This window comes from Zootermopsis nevadensis, unplaced genomic scaffold (genome assembly GCF_977971745.1).
Source record: "Zootermopsis nevadensis isolate Lab colony 2312 unplaced genomic scaffold, Znev_1.0 Znev_ptg000012l, whole genome shotgun sequence".
Lineage (NCBI taxonomy): Eukaryota > Metazoa > Arthropoda > Insecta > Blattodea > Termopsidae > Zootermopsis > Zootermopsis nevadensis.
The window spans coordinates 5,122,143-5,139,374 of record NW_028259144.1 but is presented as its reverse complement, the minus strand read 5'-3'; the positions used below and the strand labels follow the sequence as shown (position 1 = coordinate 5,139,374).

Genomic DNA, 17,232 nt, shown 5'->3' with positions numbered 1-17,232 from the left:
AGTGTAGCTGATACTCATATTGAGAGTACATAAGTTTTGAACTGTAACTGGTCTAGCATCTGAACTACAGCTTTCACTTTTGTATTGTTTACAACAAATAATCATTCCACATATATTTACACCATTGATTTCCATGTTGTGTTCCATAAAAGTTATTAGGAATGTTTCCTGGATAAGAGTTACATGTTGTCATGTCTGTCAGTTTAAACATAATTGTCCAGTAATCATCTGAAAACTGTTAGAGTTTCAAAATAAAAAAGTAAATACTAAGGAATGATCTTTACATGTACAGTGTAAATGCCTCTGGTAACTACACTTGATACAGTAAACAACCATATGAACACATTTTATTATATTTAGTTTTTTGTGTACTTAAAACATTCTCTTCTGTTTTATTAAGTTTTTACAAATATCTTTTTTGTGTTTTATTTCATCAGTAGTTTTAAGTGAAAAGTTAGTTCTACAGTTCAAACAGTTACAGAATTGCTGATCTGGACAATTAATCTTTGATGGTAAAGTGTTCATTTGTTTACTGTGAGGTATGCCAGCCTGTTGTTAGAAATGCACTTGTTTCTTATCTGTCATGTTGCAACTTAATGTACCTATTGATAATTGTTACCAGGCTAAACAAACTCGCCTGTGAAGAATGAAGAGACTATTACATTTTGTATGTTCACTTTCCAATAATAATTCAGTAACAATAATACAGAAAAGACAAGTTGTTTGGAAAAATCTCATTTTGTATAATGTCATATTTACTGCCATTGTTATAGCCTAGCTTAGAAGTCAGAACATTGATTTGCCTCTTATAAAAACACAATGAGGAATTTTAACATGTCTGAATACAGGTATTATTGTTGTCTGCCTGAAAAATGGGATCACTTGGTACAAGGCCAAACATGACTGTTGAAACATATATTTTAAGGTTCTATTGTTCACATATTTTCATTTTAATTTCTCCACTCTTAGACTGTGAGAAATTATTGGTCATGGCATGGCAGTTATTGCACTGAGTGTATGGGGATGATACATTGTGTACATCAAGTAGTCTTATAAGTATGACAGACTGGTCTATTGTGTGTTTCTAGTTTGTTTGCATGTGGATGAAGATGTCTGTCTTCTGGGTAGTTGCACCATGTAATCTGGTAGAAGTTAACAGACTTTTCAGAGGTCCTTTCTGCCTCCATCATCAGGGTGATTATTGCCCTGATGATGAAGGCAGCAAGGACCTCTGAAGTGTCGGTAAATTTCTACCAGATTACATGGCACAACTACCCAGAAGACAGACATCTTCAGACTCACCACCATTGCGTATGGATGGTTTCAACTTTTTGTTATGTGACACAGAAGTGGCAAACTTGTGTACTGCTTTATACTGCACGGCTAGTAACATGGCCACTTATCAGTTAAAACATTCTGAGAAATATCAGTATGCATTTCATGCGTAATATATTTCTTTGGTTAGAACTTGTTTAAATACTTATAATTAAAGTATTAATTATATATTTCTTTCCTATCACACATTAACATCTCCATGAGCTGGTGTTGAAATTTTTCAGTCCCTTCAAGCTGGAATTGGTTTTAATATCCTGTGTAATTGTAAAAATATATAAACAGAAAAATGTGTATCCCTTATAAGTTTACACCTTTGTTTGGCTTCCATGAAATAAATGAAACTACCATGTTCATGATGGGGTGGTCCATTTGACCCTCTACTAAGTGACATCTGATCAGGAAACTTTCATTAAAATGTCCATCCTCTGCACAAGTTATAGCTTTTGTAATTAGCATTAGGTTAAATATTAGTTTGTACTGAAAAAAAACAACCTTAATTTGAGTGCCAGTACACAAGAGAAACTTAAAATTAGTTTTCTGCCAGATATAATAATTTACTGTGAATCAACTGTAGCTTTATACATGAAGTGCAACCTGAATTGAATGTGTTGTGACTGTGAATTTACAGTTCATGTAAGAACATTGTTCTGTTAGTCTGCTGTTGCATTAGTGTTATGTGATATGGTGACGTAACACTCGTGTTTGGTCTTTGTACTTGACATGCACTGAGCGAGTGGTACATTTCACCACATTGTTTCAAACTACTTGGTGTCTGTAGCTACCAGAATATTGTATGATATGAGAGATGACACCATTAGCCTATTTGATGATTCTCTCTTGAATTGGGAGTACAACTAATCAAAAGTTAGATTTGTAAGTTTCTAATAGTATGTGTTTATCTCCTTAGATCATGTGTGATGTTGTAATTTAGTTATTTGTATCAAATTGTAGTTGGTACCCAGAATGAGAATTGGTGTCACCAAGGGAGTTTAACAGTTAACATTTTCAGTGCCAGCTTCCAGAGATCTTATATATATTTAAAAAAGTGCCATTGAACTTTTGTTGTGCTTTTTAAGATATTCAGGAATGAAAATCTGTGTTTCCTGCGTCCACTGTTTAGTGTTCTGCCCCTGCCACCAGGGAATAGTTGCATGTATCAATTGAAAGTGGCAGACATATCAGATAATGAGGATCTAATCCAGTGTTTATACTTACGGTATTGATCTTGGCACTGTAGTGGTACAGCTGAATTGGTTTACCGTATGTTTAATTGCACAAAAACGAAGGGAAGTGATGTCATCTAATCTATTATACAGACTTTGTACTAATTGTAGTTATGTACCTAATTTAACTGTAGTTTCAACATGCAGTCAGTTGTCAGCAATATGTTGTGAAGTGATTGAATTGCTAGCATGAGAATGAGGACTTGGTTCCTCAGTTTCTATGGTGACAGCAAGAGAAGTGACCAAAGCAGAATATCCATGTGGGAAATATTATTTCTGAATTGTAAACATGTTTGTTGTGGGAGTATTTTATTCAGACATCGTGTGTTGTCTGTCCCAACTAGCCATACAACGTTTTGGACACTAACTCATTTCCACCTTCAATATAAAGGGAGAGTACATGTTTTGGGGATCCTTTGATGAAGTTAGTCATTATCAATAACCAACCAACCAAAAAGCTGTCTAAGGGCTGAGTCCTGCACAAGCAAAAGGCATCGCCCCTTGCTAGGTAACTCTATTCCTGCGTATGAAACGCATTGCTGGAAATGGTAAACAGCCTTACAACTAAAATGGGGGTGTGCTTACACTAATGTAACAGGCCAGAGAGTGATTATGTTCACAAGTAAGACATGAGAACACCTGTGGGTTTCAGGCTGCAGAAGACTAATTATGATAGATGGTAGGTTAAGTGAAAGTTATAACAAATTAAGGATATCAGCTCTGATTTTTTCCAGTTTTCAGTAATGACTAGATTTATGTAAGGGAGCTTGCATAAATGACACTCCTTCCTTTGACATGAAAATTAGAACAGGTCCAGTCTCCAAAATCCTGTATATTATGCGTACCAAGATGGATGACATCCAAACATACTATACCTATGGCACTGCATAACTTTTCTTTCAAACCTTTAGAACAACATAAACACATTCTCCAGCTTTTATTGTCTTGGAGTACTTATTAATTATGTTTGTACAGGTATTTGGTAACGAGTGATGAACTTTGTGTATTTGATCAGCGTTGTAATACTTTGCTGCAGGTTTAGTATTCTCTTTGCCTGCATAATAGTGACATGCTTTTACTGAGTCTTTATTTCAGAACTGCTTTGTGGGATATAAAAATAACAGTACTGACCAGGTTTGTATAGTAGTAACCTGCTTGACTTGCATTCAGGAAGAACCCATTAGGATTGATTGTCTTGATGTTTTTTTAGGTTAGCCTCATAATGCAGATTTTGGTGTAGTACATTAAAATAGACAACCACTTCTTCATACATCCTTCATGACTTATTTATAGTTATCCTGCATTTTATTTTGTTGCAACATAACCTCTGTAGTTAATATATCATTGTGAAATCATCAAATAACTGTCAAACACATGAATATTATTTGTTGTGGGAGTTTATGAATGTGTGTAGCAACCCTGTGGTTGGTCCAGAGATCCTTAGCCCTTTCACTGCTTTATGTTGCTATCACTGACAAGTCTTCTACAGCTTTTTACCCTAGATATTCAAGTGTTGACATGGATACCTATCAAGGGGCTCTCTTGATTTCACTGAAGAAGAATGTCTTAAACTTATATTCTTTGAGCATAATGCTAAAATTCAAATGCTTACAACATATGCATTATGAGCATACATGGTTGGTGTGAGAAACAAATTTGAATAGTTCTTGTTTATTCTTGTCATTCATATTTGTCTGTCTTCCTTGCTGATTAGGTTTGCAACAGGCATGAATCTTTCATGTCAGTCATTATCCACTGTTTATCTTCACTTGTCAGTCTTTGTTTATTATGTTTGCAACAGGCTTGACAAGATGACAAATTATTGCAAGCTTGATCTTTCATTGAGGCTGTCACATGCCTTTTTTCAGATATGAGAAGGTGGTACATTGTTATCATAATTGGAACTGATTCTTTAGTTTACCAGAATAGAAACAGGAGTGCCAGTATGATTTTATAATTTTAGTCTGATTCAGCAAGGCCATTTTGTATTACATATATTTTCTGTCAAACATGAAAGGAACAGCAGAGGTAAGTGAGATTCCAAATTCTCACAATGACGCCGATGAAGATGGCAGTCTTCTGGGTTGTTGCGGTGTGTTGTCTGTTAGATTTCTACCTTTTTTCAGAGGTCCTTGTTGCCTGTATCATCAGGATTGCCATTATAATCACTGATGATGGAGGCAGCAAGCACCTCTGAAATGTATATGGCATAACAACCCAGAAGGCTGCCATCTTTAGCAGCAGAGGTATTTTCAGTCTTTCTTGGTCTGTAAGCCTGTAAGTCTATAGGTAAATAAAACTGTATTGTTTCAAAGTTCCACTTGTGTCAGTCGTTAAGGCTGATGTGTGGTGAATTGGGTGGGCAATAGTGCAGATGAAGATGAGGGTGGAATTGAGTGGAGGAAATTGGTGAACTGTACCTGGACAGATTACAGTGTGAGGAAGGTGAAGTGTAAGTGAAAGGTGTCACTCACGAAATGCGAGATGAGATTTATTAGTAGTCCTAATCTGAGGTATAGCTCATGAATGCATTCATAAGGGATGTTGAGATGGAAGCAGAAACAGCTGTCTGAAATATGAGGATTTTATTCAGTTATAACCCAACTCACTGTCCCTGAGAATTCAGTAAAATGCATGAACACACACATCTATATCAGAGTTACAGTTCATCATATTTGTATTTCCCCCTTTGAATTTGGAACAGGTGTGTAAAATATTCTTCTACCGTATGGAAGAGAAATCACAACATGATTCTGTACTAGATAATATGTTTTTGATGTCTCATCTTTACTTTTCCTTCTTTTTCTAGAATCAGGTTGTTTGTGCTGAAGCTTTGAAATTGCCCTTTCAGTTTTATATGGTACACATAATGAAACTTTGCATTTACTTAAGTTCCTTATCTACACTGGAATTTTGTGTTGTGAGAATGTGTTCTTACGAATTGTGTTTAAATGTTTCATATATCATTGGTCCCACACTGACAGTTTTAGCACTTTTAAGTGTTTGTATTTGGTTGTTATTACTTGTGAGTGAAGTGGTTTTAATTTTAAGCCAGTCTGTCTTGGTTTTGTGATATGTCTCTCCTAACCACTTTGAAAATGTGTTACATATGCAGATGTGCATTCAGGGCCCCCCCCCCCACACCCACACACACAGAGACAGAGGAAGACATGTATACATATCTTTGGGTGGGAAAAGTATATTATTACTTCATGGTGAAGTGTGTGCTGCAGAGGGCACTGTCAAGTTAGTTTTGTTAAAAAGTCAATCTTTAAGCTGGTATAAGCATGGATCTGGAATAGTGCTGTGCAATAATTCATAAAATACTTTAAAAGTAAGCTTGTATCAGTTTAAAACTTTGGAAGCATTTCATTAACTTTTGTGATAGAAAGATCCATTAATAAGTGGAAAAGAGGTATATGGTACATGAAATGTTATAAAAGTTGCCATATATTCTAAAATTTGTAAATGTCTTCATATCTTAACACCTACATTTATTCAGTGTGAATTCTGTTTATCAAAGAATGCTTGTCTTTGAACCTCAGTCCATAATTCTGTCAAATGGAGGCTACGATTGGAAGTAAGTAGGCAAATACAAATATAAAAGAAGTTTTTGTATTTTTTAAAAACTGAAGTGGACTAATATTATTAACCCTTTCAGTGTTGTAACCCAGCAGAACAGCTGCTTGCATGTTAATATTTTGTAAATTTGAATGTTTGTTGATTTATTCTGTTTGCACACAGAAAAGAAATGCAGCAATGAACAGTGGTGTGTGGTAGGTGGCACATTGTCATTAAATCAGGTATTTAAAAGTAAATGCTATTCAGTGTCCAAGTATACATCTCCGGGTTAACACCATATAACAACAAGCATGGCCCTAGTATGTAGATGGGTTGACACCGAAAGGGTTAAACAGACACTTGAACCAGTCCCAAGTGCCTAATGTTATGATATGACTTTAGTGTCTTATTCTTATAGTAGTTTTATTTTTAGATTTAGAAAAATCTACAAGATGGTAGGTCCATTCATTATTAGCCATATTTTACTTTCAGCAAAATCTAGAACATGATTTGTCTATATATGACTACAGTTGATTAATATAATATCTGACAGACAGGCTTTATTGCACATTTATTTATTATACAATCTTTGCTGTGTATGTGTTCTTTAGTATTATTTTCTTTTTATATCAGCACTTTACCCTTTTACCATTCAATAACCATTGTATAAGATGTATTTTGCTGTAAACTCTAATTCTGGTGAGATGAGAGTGCAAGGTCTGTTCACAAAATAATCAACTATTATTCTTAGTGGTTGTTGTACGAGAGTTTTTAGTCAAATGCATCACATCTGGTTTGTTTGCTGGCAAGTCCTTGATCATTTAACATTTTGAGCCATTACTATTTTATGTACAAAGTACCCTGGTGCCTGAACATTTTTTACATGTAAAAAATTCCACAGTTATAAATATATTCATGTGTGAAATTTTGGGAATCTTCAGATTAATGGTTGAAGGGTACCATATGGTAATTATATATTTATATGTTTAATAGTTTTGGAATAAAAATACTGAAAATAACTGTCCATTCAATAACTGACAATTAATTCTTCCACCTAATAAAAATACTATAAGAATTTGCAGGCAGATCATCATTGTCATCTTTTTCCAAGTGAGCCCCAGGTACCTAACTCTTGTAGCTTGTTGAGGTTAATCTCAGTATATCAAACTTATGTGTTACTTGTTGACCTCCCAAAAGCCTTTTCTGATGTTTTGAAACTACCAAGGAATGATCAGTATCACAGTCAGCCCCTCTAAAAGATCAGCCATCAAGTGTACTTGGTTGTCTTCATCTTCTTACCAAAATGTGATGCATCTGATTGTTTGTCTTTCCATCAGGAGAAGTCAACTTGAATTTATGAATTTAGTAATGTGGGGACAAAGTACTTATGGCAGCTAGATATTTTGATATCGCAAAGTTTGCCGTTTTAATCCCATTATCATTGTTCATTTCATGTAAACTGTCATTCCTAGTTGTAAGTTTGAAATTAGCTTTCCTCCCTAAATATGCATTGAAATCTAATAAAATGTTCATGTTGTACTTTGGAAATTGATGAAGTGCGTGCTCTAGTTCCTCATAAAAGCTGCCCATTGTGTAATCACATTTATCCTTGGTGCATGCACATGCAGGACAGCAATATCACACCAGTGGACAACCTCTTTGTATAAAATATGACATTCTATCCCCATCACACTCTACTCTTTCAACTGCTTGTGTTCAGTGAAGCCTGTTCATAAGTAATGATATGCATTCCCATTTCTATAGAAGATTATATGATTGTTGGTTCAGTGCCACCCTTGTCAGATCTGACCTTCTGTACTTCCACAAAATCTAAACTACATATTGCTAGTTCTCATGATTTCATTTTATAAGAGTCTGACCTATTGATACTCTTGATATTCCAAGCTCCAAACCTCCAAATCCGTTTTCCATTTCTTAGGTAGTTCCAAGTCCGAGGCTCTACGTAACATTTCATGACAGACTTGGTTTTAGTTGTTCCTCAAGCTCCATTGTGAGCAGAGAACACCTTATGGGCCCATTCATGTCTCTCTTAATTTTCGTAGGAACTAGGCCAAGGTGATTGTTGGAACACATTGCAACAGTGGGAATTGGAGCTGTTGTTAGCTGATATTGTTGCAAGTTACCACAGGTTACATTGCAACAATGACTTGTGCTGTGAAAAACACCGTTGAAATGTTATTGTAATCCAAAGAGAACACCTTCCTGATCTTTCTTACAGTGGGCAGTTATTAACCCCCTACCTATCTGACCCCCAAGCTGAAGGACCACCCCTTGTCAAATGGCTGCTACTATTTGTTCAATGTTGTTGCAGTTACCCTCCATATGTAGATGATTTCTCCTCCATCCACAACCTGAGGATGCCATGGTGAAAAGCATCCCATTTAATATGGCCTGGATAGTGTATATGCCACAAAAATTACTTGTCCTCAATAAACTATCAGATTTCCATGTTATTTCCTTAAATTTTGAAGAAGATTGTATTAACTTTCTGATTGCTGAAAATAAAATGTTTTGTTTTTAGCCACACCCTCCCAATTTCTTCCCTCATTTCAAAATATCTGGGAATCTTACATCTATAATGTCAACAATCCTTTATGCTGCAGTACCACCTTCGTGGATTTAATCAGATATCTGCTTCTGCACATTTTTAGACTTCATTTCTTTGTTTGTTAGTTTGTTTTGAGAGTGACATGAGAAGACTTGTTTTGTTTGTGATACAGCTTTGTAACTTAGAATTTTTTGTATTCCTAAAATGAAAATAATTGGCAATGGGTAGTTTTGAAAACAAATTATATCATTTTGTTTTATTTTGGCTTTTTTATGGGTAACCATACTTTTGATGTTTTGGTAGAAACACAAAATAACTGCAAACATGTGTCTTAAAAAAAGTCATATCTTCTTTAACTATTGAATTAGCAGATGACTGAATGTTAACATGAATAAAATCTGTAATCACTAGTTTCAACTGAAATCTTGGTCACTGCTAGTGGTCCAACATCCCTGTGCTGTATTATAGTCATAATTCTAGTTTTTTACAAAGCTAATGGACAGTGTAAATGTTATAGAGAGACATAGTCATTTCCAGTATTTTATAAGACAAGTCATAATTAAAAATTGTTGAAGTAAAATTATTAAATCTTAATGTGATTTATATTTTATGACATGTTGATGTGTGGTAAGTGGTTCAGTAAAACATGTCAATGAATGGACAAACAATGCCACCCTAAAATATTCATTTCATGTATTTTGTGCAAAGTGCATAAAAATAATTTCTTTTGATGATATTATGACCAGTATTATGATCAAGAGTGTGAACAGATCTTGCATGGAATATCTGTTGGTGAATGGGATAGTGGTGATGGGATGTCTCACACAAAGTAGCAGTTGTTATGAATGCTCGTAGCCTCCCCACCAAACGGAACTATAGTATTTTGATAAATGTTCTAGTTATTCTCTATGAATTATTTTATGATGGAAAATGAAGCCTCATGTCTTATTTGTTATTTGTATATTGACCTTAAAAATGGAAAAATATATTTATTATTATTATTATTATTATTATCATCATCATCATCATAATTTTTATTATTAGTAAGGATAGCTGCAGTAAGTCACAACCTGTGTCATACTAACCAGTTTGATTTCCTGAGAACCATTACTCAAATTCCTGGGTTACAAGTGTGCTAGTTTCTCATTTTAGCATTTTTGTTACACGAGTAATGTTTCTGTAATTAATTGTTGTTTTATTTTGTTTTAGCATCTCCTGATATGTAGCATTGAGACACAAGGCTAAATATAAATAAACTTGTTGAAGTTAGACTTGGTGATTCCCATATATGCCATCTAATATAACTGTGGTCTAATTACAGCTTGTCTAACAAAACCCAATATGTTTTGGCCACTGGTGGCCATCAGTCCTATCAATATATCACTTTATTTAACCACATATTTTTACTGTCTGGGTTTTGAAACAAACATAAAATAACACTATACATAAAACTGTGAAATATATTTAAGTAATAAAAGGTTAATAAAATGTTTAATTAAATTTTGATATACTTTATTAATAATTTGGCTATAATTTTATTCCCTTAGATAGTATTATAAACATTCTTAAGAGTTCCTGTCTTATGATGCAGATCCAAATTTGTGTAGTGCATTCCATGATGAGTATGTAAGAGTTATAATTCTTATATCTTCATGCTTTTTTTGAATTAAAATTTTGTGTCAGTAAACTAAAGTGATTAAGAATTTTTACTCATGAATGCTTGTAAGAGAATGGTACTACATGTATTTGGATGAACCTTTTGCCACTTCATTGTATTTTGCTGTTTTGATAGTAGAATTATTTTATGTTTTTAGCTCACCCTTGATAGAGAAAGTAGTGTGATGTACAATTTCTGATAATCCCCGATGATTGTTGGCTGCGTAAACGTGCCAGGTTACATTTAATGGTCATTTAAATATAGTTGTATTAGATAATATATATGCCATTCACTATATATAAAAAAAACTTTTTGGAACCAAATTTGAAAAAGGTTAGGTTTTATTTTTTTGAGTAAATCATTTGTCTGAAGAGCCTTCTTTTGCCCCTGTATGCCTTTATAATCTGCACATTTTTTACAATCTTATCAGTTGCACTGGCCCCACTTTTATGTCTAGCACAGTAATTCCTCTGTTAATTTAGTAAATAAATAATAGGTTCTTATTGCACATCACAACCAGAATTTTTATAGTTCCCATTCCCTTAACAAATGTGAGGTATCCTGAAGTGATACTATTTTGATATTGTTAGAAAAAGTGGGATCAGTTTTGAGATCCCACCAACAGATTGTGATCTCTTGCATGGCCAGTGCTGTCCAGCAAGGTGTTTGCATAATATAAAATAAACGTGTTTTATGCAGAATGTTGTTTAGTTAAAAGTATGTTGTAATAAATAATCTGTGTTTAAGTGTGGAAAGTTCCATTAAGACATTACTTACAGCACATTGCCCACCTCCTTATAATAACTGTATTGTATTCCAACATATATATTTTAAATGAGGAATTACTGTGTTTCATTGCATGCATACATTTTATATGCATGTTCATTGTATTTACACATGTCTCACACTTTGCTTTAAAGCTCTTGTTTTTAATATAAGCATGATGGAATGATACAAATTTGTGTTTTTACTTATTTTTTCATTTGTTTACTTTTCAGTTTTTAAGATTTCTATTTGATTGCAGTTAACAAACTGTTGTTATATTATTGTTGGTTTTGGTATGTAAGGTTTTTTTAAAAATTAGTACTAATTATTTTTGTTCTTAAAATAACTAAGGGAAGGTAAAAGAATTGTTGCTGTTGTTAAAAGTGTTTTCAAAAATTGGTAAAGTGAGAGGAGATTTCAGTTGTGTATAATTTGGATGCCTTCACCTGACAAACAACATAATACTGCCTTACCTTTTCACATCTTTTATTAAAGTTTGAACAGTGTCAAGAAATCACATTCCAGGACAGTGTTGAACTTCTTCTGATAATTTTAATTGCTAACAAAATTAATTTAAATCAAATCACATGGTGTAATGTAAACCTCAAAAAATGGATCCTCTTCCACTTACTTTGGAATTCAGAATATCACATTGAAGTCCAATGTAAAATTAAAATTAAATACGTTGGAATTCACCTTGGCAGTGTATTATGTGATTCTCAAAATAGGGATCCTCTGGGTCACTCATGGCATTTGGCAGATAACATTCCACTTAAGTGATGCACTGAGTCTACCAGCTTTAATTAAAATGTACCTGGTAGTGTCATTTGATTCTCAAAATGGCTGTATTTAGGGTTACTCAGTCTGGCATTTGGCAGATCACATTCCACTCCAGTATTGGATTGAATCCTGACCTGAAAGTTTGTTTTCAAATTAAATAAATTTAAATGAGCCTGTAGTGTCAAGCAAATGACCAAAGTGTAGATCCTATCATTTAGTCTTGTGTTTAGCAAGTACTTTCACGTCCAGTGTTTTAGTGAGTGTGAATACTGGACCTTTTGGGGATACATTATGTTGTAATAAGTGTATCTCAGAGGATTATCTTGCATGTCATTTGAATTGTCGTGATCAGCCAAACAACCAACACTTACCACTATGTTGCTGAAGTTAATTTTAGTGAAGTAATTGATTACAGTCAAAATTTTGTTTTCTGTTGGTGCATGCAGGTGATTCTCTAGTTCTTGTATTTTTATTATTTAGACATTTCTGTACCTTCCCTTAATTTCCAGTACACTTATTATTTTTTTATTTACATGTAGAGTTTTCTAGCTGGTAACTTGGTTGTGTTATGATATCAATCTTTTGAATGTCTCTTTATTTTACTTCTTAGAAACTAATTATTTACCCCATTTTTCTTTGTCATTGGTTTGCCATGCAGTCTGTTTCTGGTGGGGCCACCCCCCTTGCTGGTGCTTCTACTACGCTTCCTCGCACGTCTCCAAATCAAGCTAACCTGACAGCATCCCAACAGTATGCAACATTGCCTTTGCAAGCGAGTATTTCCAAAACACAAGCTTCACAACCTCATGCAGCAGAGAAGATGGAAAACACTCCATCTCCAACTTCCCAACCCTCTGTACCCGCATATGCTTCAGCACTGGGTGATGCTGCCACACATCCAGTGCAGTTTAGTGCTTCCCCTGCCAAATATGCTACACTTCCCACACAGACTGCCTTTATAAATCAAGGCTCCTATTCTGCTGCTGTTCCTGCAACAGTTCACTACACTGTTCAAGTTCCAAACTATGGCATCCCCCCTTTACCACAGACAGCCCCACCCCATCCTCCCCATGGCTTTCCACCTTATCCTTACAAGTTGTACACAGAACATGCCTCTTCTTCCATTCCTTTCCCAAATTATTCCACTTTTCCAACCCAGACAGATGCAGCAAATAAAGACAATCCATTGAACAGCCCGCAGATTGGTTATAGTGCTAGTAGTACTCTCCCAGTTCAGTCTCCTTCAGTGGCATTTAATGTATCTACTGAAGAAGTTGTACAACCCTCTTCACAGACTCAGTACAAACAATATTCCACCCTCCAAAATTCCACTACCTCTTCATCTGCGGAAGGAGCTGTACCACCCCGATCACACACACTGTATAGCCAATATTCTGCCCTCCCACCTTCCACTACCACTTCATTCACTGAGACAGCCATATTATCCCCACCACACACATTGTATAGCCAATATTCCAGTCTCCCACCCTCCACTGTCACACATGATGAGGCAGACATTTATTCTTCCACGGATGACTTATTGGATCCTATTACTCGCAGCCGCAAACCAAATGCACGACTTTCTGGAAAGAAGATTGATCCAGTGGAGGTGGGTTGATAAAACAGAAAAAAAGTTATTTTAGGTGCAGTATTTCTTACCTTGTTCTGCGAAAATATGGGGTGATGAGGTGTAAGCATGTGATGGTGGTATAAGGTGAAGGAATATTGTTTTTTCAGTGTTACATATTGAAAGATTTGTGTCTTCATTTTCATCCATACTGGGAACATGTCTGTTCCTTGTAATAACTTTCTAACCATTTGACAAATTTTGATGAAATGTGGTATGAATATGAAGCCATTGGGGGCCACTCCGCCTTTCTAATTAATATTTTCCCAACATCACTTAATATGGTTGTTGTGTGAACTTGTGAGTAGGGAGTGGCACTGTCTCTTCTTAATGTATGTTCCTGAAGTGTCATGCAGTAATGTTTAAAATTTTGCAACCTTTATTTATGTTCTTATTTTTGGAATGTAAAACAATAACATGACAACCTTGTGAAATCTACAAAATTTGACAGCTGTAAACTAATGAGCTATGGAACCTGGACATGTTAAATTATATCTTGTGTGAGACATATTGACTGGAACATCAAGTACAAGAACAAATTACAAACTCTGTGCTTCATCTGAAGTTCCGAAGTATGGGCTTTTACCAAAGGAAAAATCACATCATCTAGGAGATGAACAATGCCTGTTAGTAGTCACTGATGTACAGAGACATTGTCCCACCCCCATCATATCAATTAAAAAAGAATTGGTCTAATGAGTAGCTACAAAATGTTAATGTAAGAATTTGTTCAGGTATTGTTCCACAGAGACATAGTCTGACCCCATTATAGCGTTAAAAAGAAATTGGTTTGGAGAACAATGACAAAATGTTCATATAAGAATTTGGCAATATCTGTGACAAAATTTGTTACAGGTGATGACATAACTGCTATCTGATTTGTACAGTGTATCAAAGTTTACAAAAAGGAATTGCATTGTAGTGTTCTATAACATGGGCATTTAAGTGCATGTGATTAATTAAATTACTAAGCGATTTGTGATTCCTCTGTCTGTAAAGTGATGGACTGTGTGCTCAGTGATTGTGATTTGATCTCCAGCAGGTATGTTTCAATATTTTCTTTATCACTGTCCCCAGATGGTTCTGGAGCCATATTCCTTGTGTTCCAGGAGCTCATTCCCAAGGCTAAAGCAGTCAGAATATTAAACTGACCACTCATTTCCCTCAAAGCCTTTGTCCAAACTGTTTGAAGTTTTACCTCCATGACCCTTACACACATTTACATGCTGCATAGGCATGTGGGCAATATTATTAAATACTGGTTGGCATTTTATTTGCAAGACATAGAGCTATTAAGTGGTGTATCCTTATGCAGGGTGTGAACAATGCTGAAGTGATAAAGAAGACGTCGGTGAGCGACAAAATGAAGTTCTTTGAGAAAGCTATGGAAGAACAGCACCAGCCTTCTCCAAAGCCAGGTAAACCTTAACAAGTTGGCCGTACATCTGATAGCATACGTATGAGTAGCAGAACGCATGGTTTGTCCATTTGTCATGCTTTGTATAGACTACACAGTTTGTCAAAAGAAAGATACAGAATGGAATGAATGAAGAAAGGAAGGAAGAGATTGGTAGGTATGAAGAAATAATAGTAAGGTTAAAATTATTTTCTCATGAATACATTCCAGGAAAATTACTACAAATCTGTAAAGTTTGAACCAAAGCACATGCACCACAGATCTAACATTTTAAGAAACAGAGCACGTTCTATTCCCGGAAATTAATTTTTACTCCTTTTTTTCTTTTCAGAAAAGGTTTTCAGCTTTTTAAGTCAGGATGAAGTGGAACGCATGAAGCAGGAGGAAGGTAATTAATTATATCACTCTTGTGTGTTATGTACTGAAACCTAACCTCTCATTTGTGTGAATTGTCACCTGGATGTGTATGACTGTATTTGACATTACATGTTTTATTCAAGGAAAATCCTTTTAAACAGATGTATATATTTATATATCATGTACTCTTCCTGATTTTTCTCCTTATTATCTAAATTTAACTCCAGATCTGTAATATATTTTATCTTGACTATAGTTGTAATGTTTGTGTGAGCACATTCGACTTCTCTGTTTGTCTCATTCACTTTTTTTCTTAATTTTAATTTTTGTCTCTCTACCTTACTCACTTTTTAAACATTTTATTTGTATTCATTTAATTTACTAGCAATTCTGTGTTACAAGTGAAAAAAGTTAATTAAATTCCTATGCCTGATATTCTTTGGGTTAGAATACAAAAAGACTCCTAAGGTGCAATCCAAACTCTGTGTCCCCCCCCCCCCCAAATGCAATTAGTGTAACCAGAATCATGAAATGAAGCAAGGTCATATAGTACCTTTAGATGTCTCTGCGTTCAATTCTATCCTATTAATACCTCACTAACACGCTCGTGTAGTATAGTCCAGAAATTTAATGCTGATAATACTTTGTCCTCATTAAATATTTAAGGTCTTTTTTAACACATTCACTGCTAAAATTTAGGTTTTCTGTTTACTGGATAATCTTCATTAATTTCAGCACAAAAAATAGCACTTCAGTCCTACATGACTGGGCTTTAAGACTTGGCATTTAAAGTAAAGCCTAAAGTTAAATTCTAGCAGTGAATGGAAGAATATTATCTTTGCCTCATCTTCTATACATATTTTACGCCTTGGCCCTTCGTCAGCTGTAGAGCCAAGGAGTAAGTATGATCTTCTGTATCTGTCATTTGACCTGCTTTTAGAAGGGTCTACTTCAAAAGTTTATACTAATTTCTTTTTTACCTTTGTCCGACGCATGTGGTCAGTGTAATTTCACTGCCCTAACAATACTGGTTGTGTTATGAATCACAAAATTCCTTCTTTCGTAGTAATCTACAGTCCTACATCACAAAGCAACCATGTTTTCTGATTTGTTTTAGAAAAGAAGATAGCTGCTCTTTCAAAAGATGAACTCAAAAATTGGACACAATTAGATGAAGCTGAGGAAGATTATGATGATGCTGAGAATCATACAAACAAGTAAGTGCTGATATTGTAGAACTAATATTATGATTCTTACTGTCAAGATTCTGGTGCTTCAGGCATTGAGAATAGATGATGCAGTCTTCTGGGCTTTAATATCCAACAGTGCGGTGTATGAAGTCTGACTTCTGTTTTCTACAGTAGAATGTAATGAAGGTGTGACAAGCTGTCCAAATCTGCTAGTTCACAACAAAAGGAAAGTTTCCTGAAGGAAAGAGACCCCTGGGGAGACCTAGATGTAGATGGGTGGATAATATCAGGTAGGATCTATGGGAGATAGGAGTTGAAGGAGACTGGATTTTGTTGGTCGAGGACAGGGTCCAGTGAAGGGCTTTGGTTAATTCAGTGATGTACCTTTGGGTTCCATAAGCCATCTAATTAGTTGGTTAATGTTTTTGTGATGTGCATTATGTTTTATAGAAAAATGCAACAGATTAATATGGTAAGAATCATTAATGAATAATAAGAATGACAAAGTTTTAGCATTAGAAACTACTATTCTGAATAAACATTGCGCTATAAAAATACATTCTTCATCTAATGTAATACCCTTTCAGGTCACTTGCTAGACCACCAAGTGGTATGGGTAGCGTGCGGACTGCCAAGGCTGAGCGCAGAATGAAAGAGAAACTGCAGCAAGAGGTAAGCACTGCCGTGCATTTACTCCCTGTGGACTGTGCCCCTCTTGAGAGAATTCCCAGGTAATGCCATTTACTCCTGC

The 17,232-nt window shown here is 35.1% G+C and overlaps 1 protein-coding gene across 8 annotated transcripts in view; it reads left to right on the top strand.

Moving 5' to 3' along the window:
• Positions 1 to 17,232, top strand: part of LOC110840595 (protein lap4) — a 110,502-nt gene that overhangs the window by 78,238 nt on the left and 15,032 nt on the right. For 7 of the 8 annotated variants that reach the window (XM_087347698.1, XM_087347700.1, XM_087347696.1 and 4 more), the window contains 5 exons: positions 12,549 to 13,499; positions 14,833 to 14,935; positions 15,266 to 15,322; positions 16,409 to 16,508; positions 17,069 to 17,153. In XM_087347698.1, coding sequence (XP_087203824.1) covers positions 12,549 to 13,499; positions 14,833 to 14,935; positions 15,266 to 15,322; positions 16,409 to 16,508; positions 17,069 to 17,153 — 1,296 coding nt within the window. The remainder of the gene's footprint in view (positions 1 to 12,548; positions 13,500 to 14,832; positions 14,936 to 15,265; positions 15,323 to 16,408; positions 16,509 to 17,068; positions 17,154 to 17,232) is intronic. The other variant, XM_087347702.1, reaches the window with a different exon arrangement.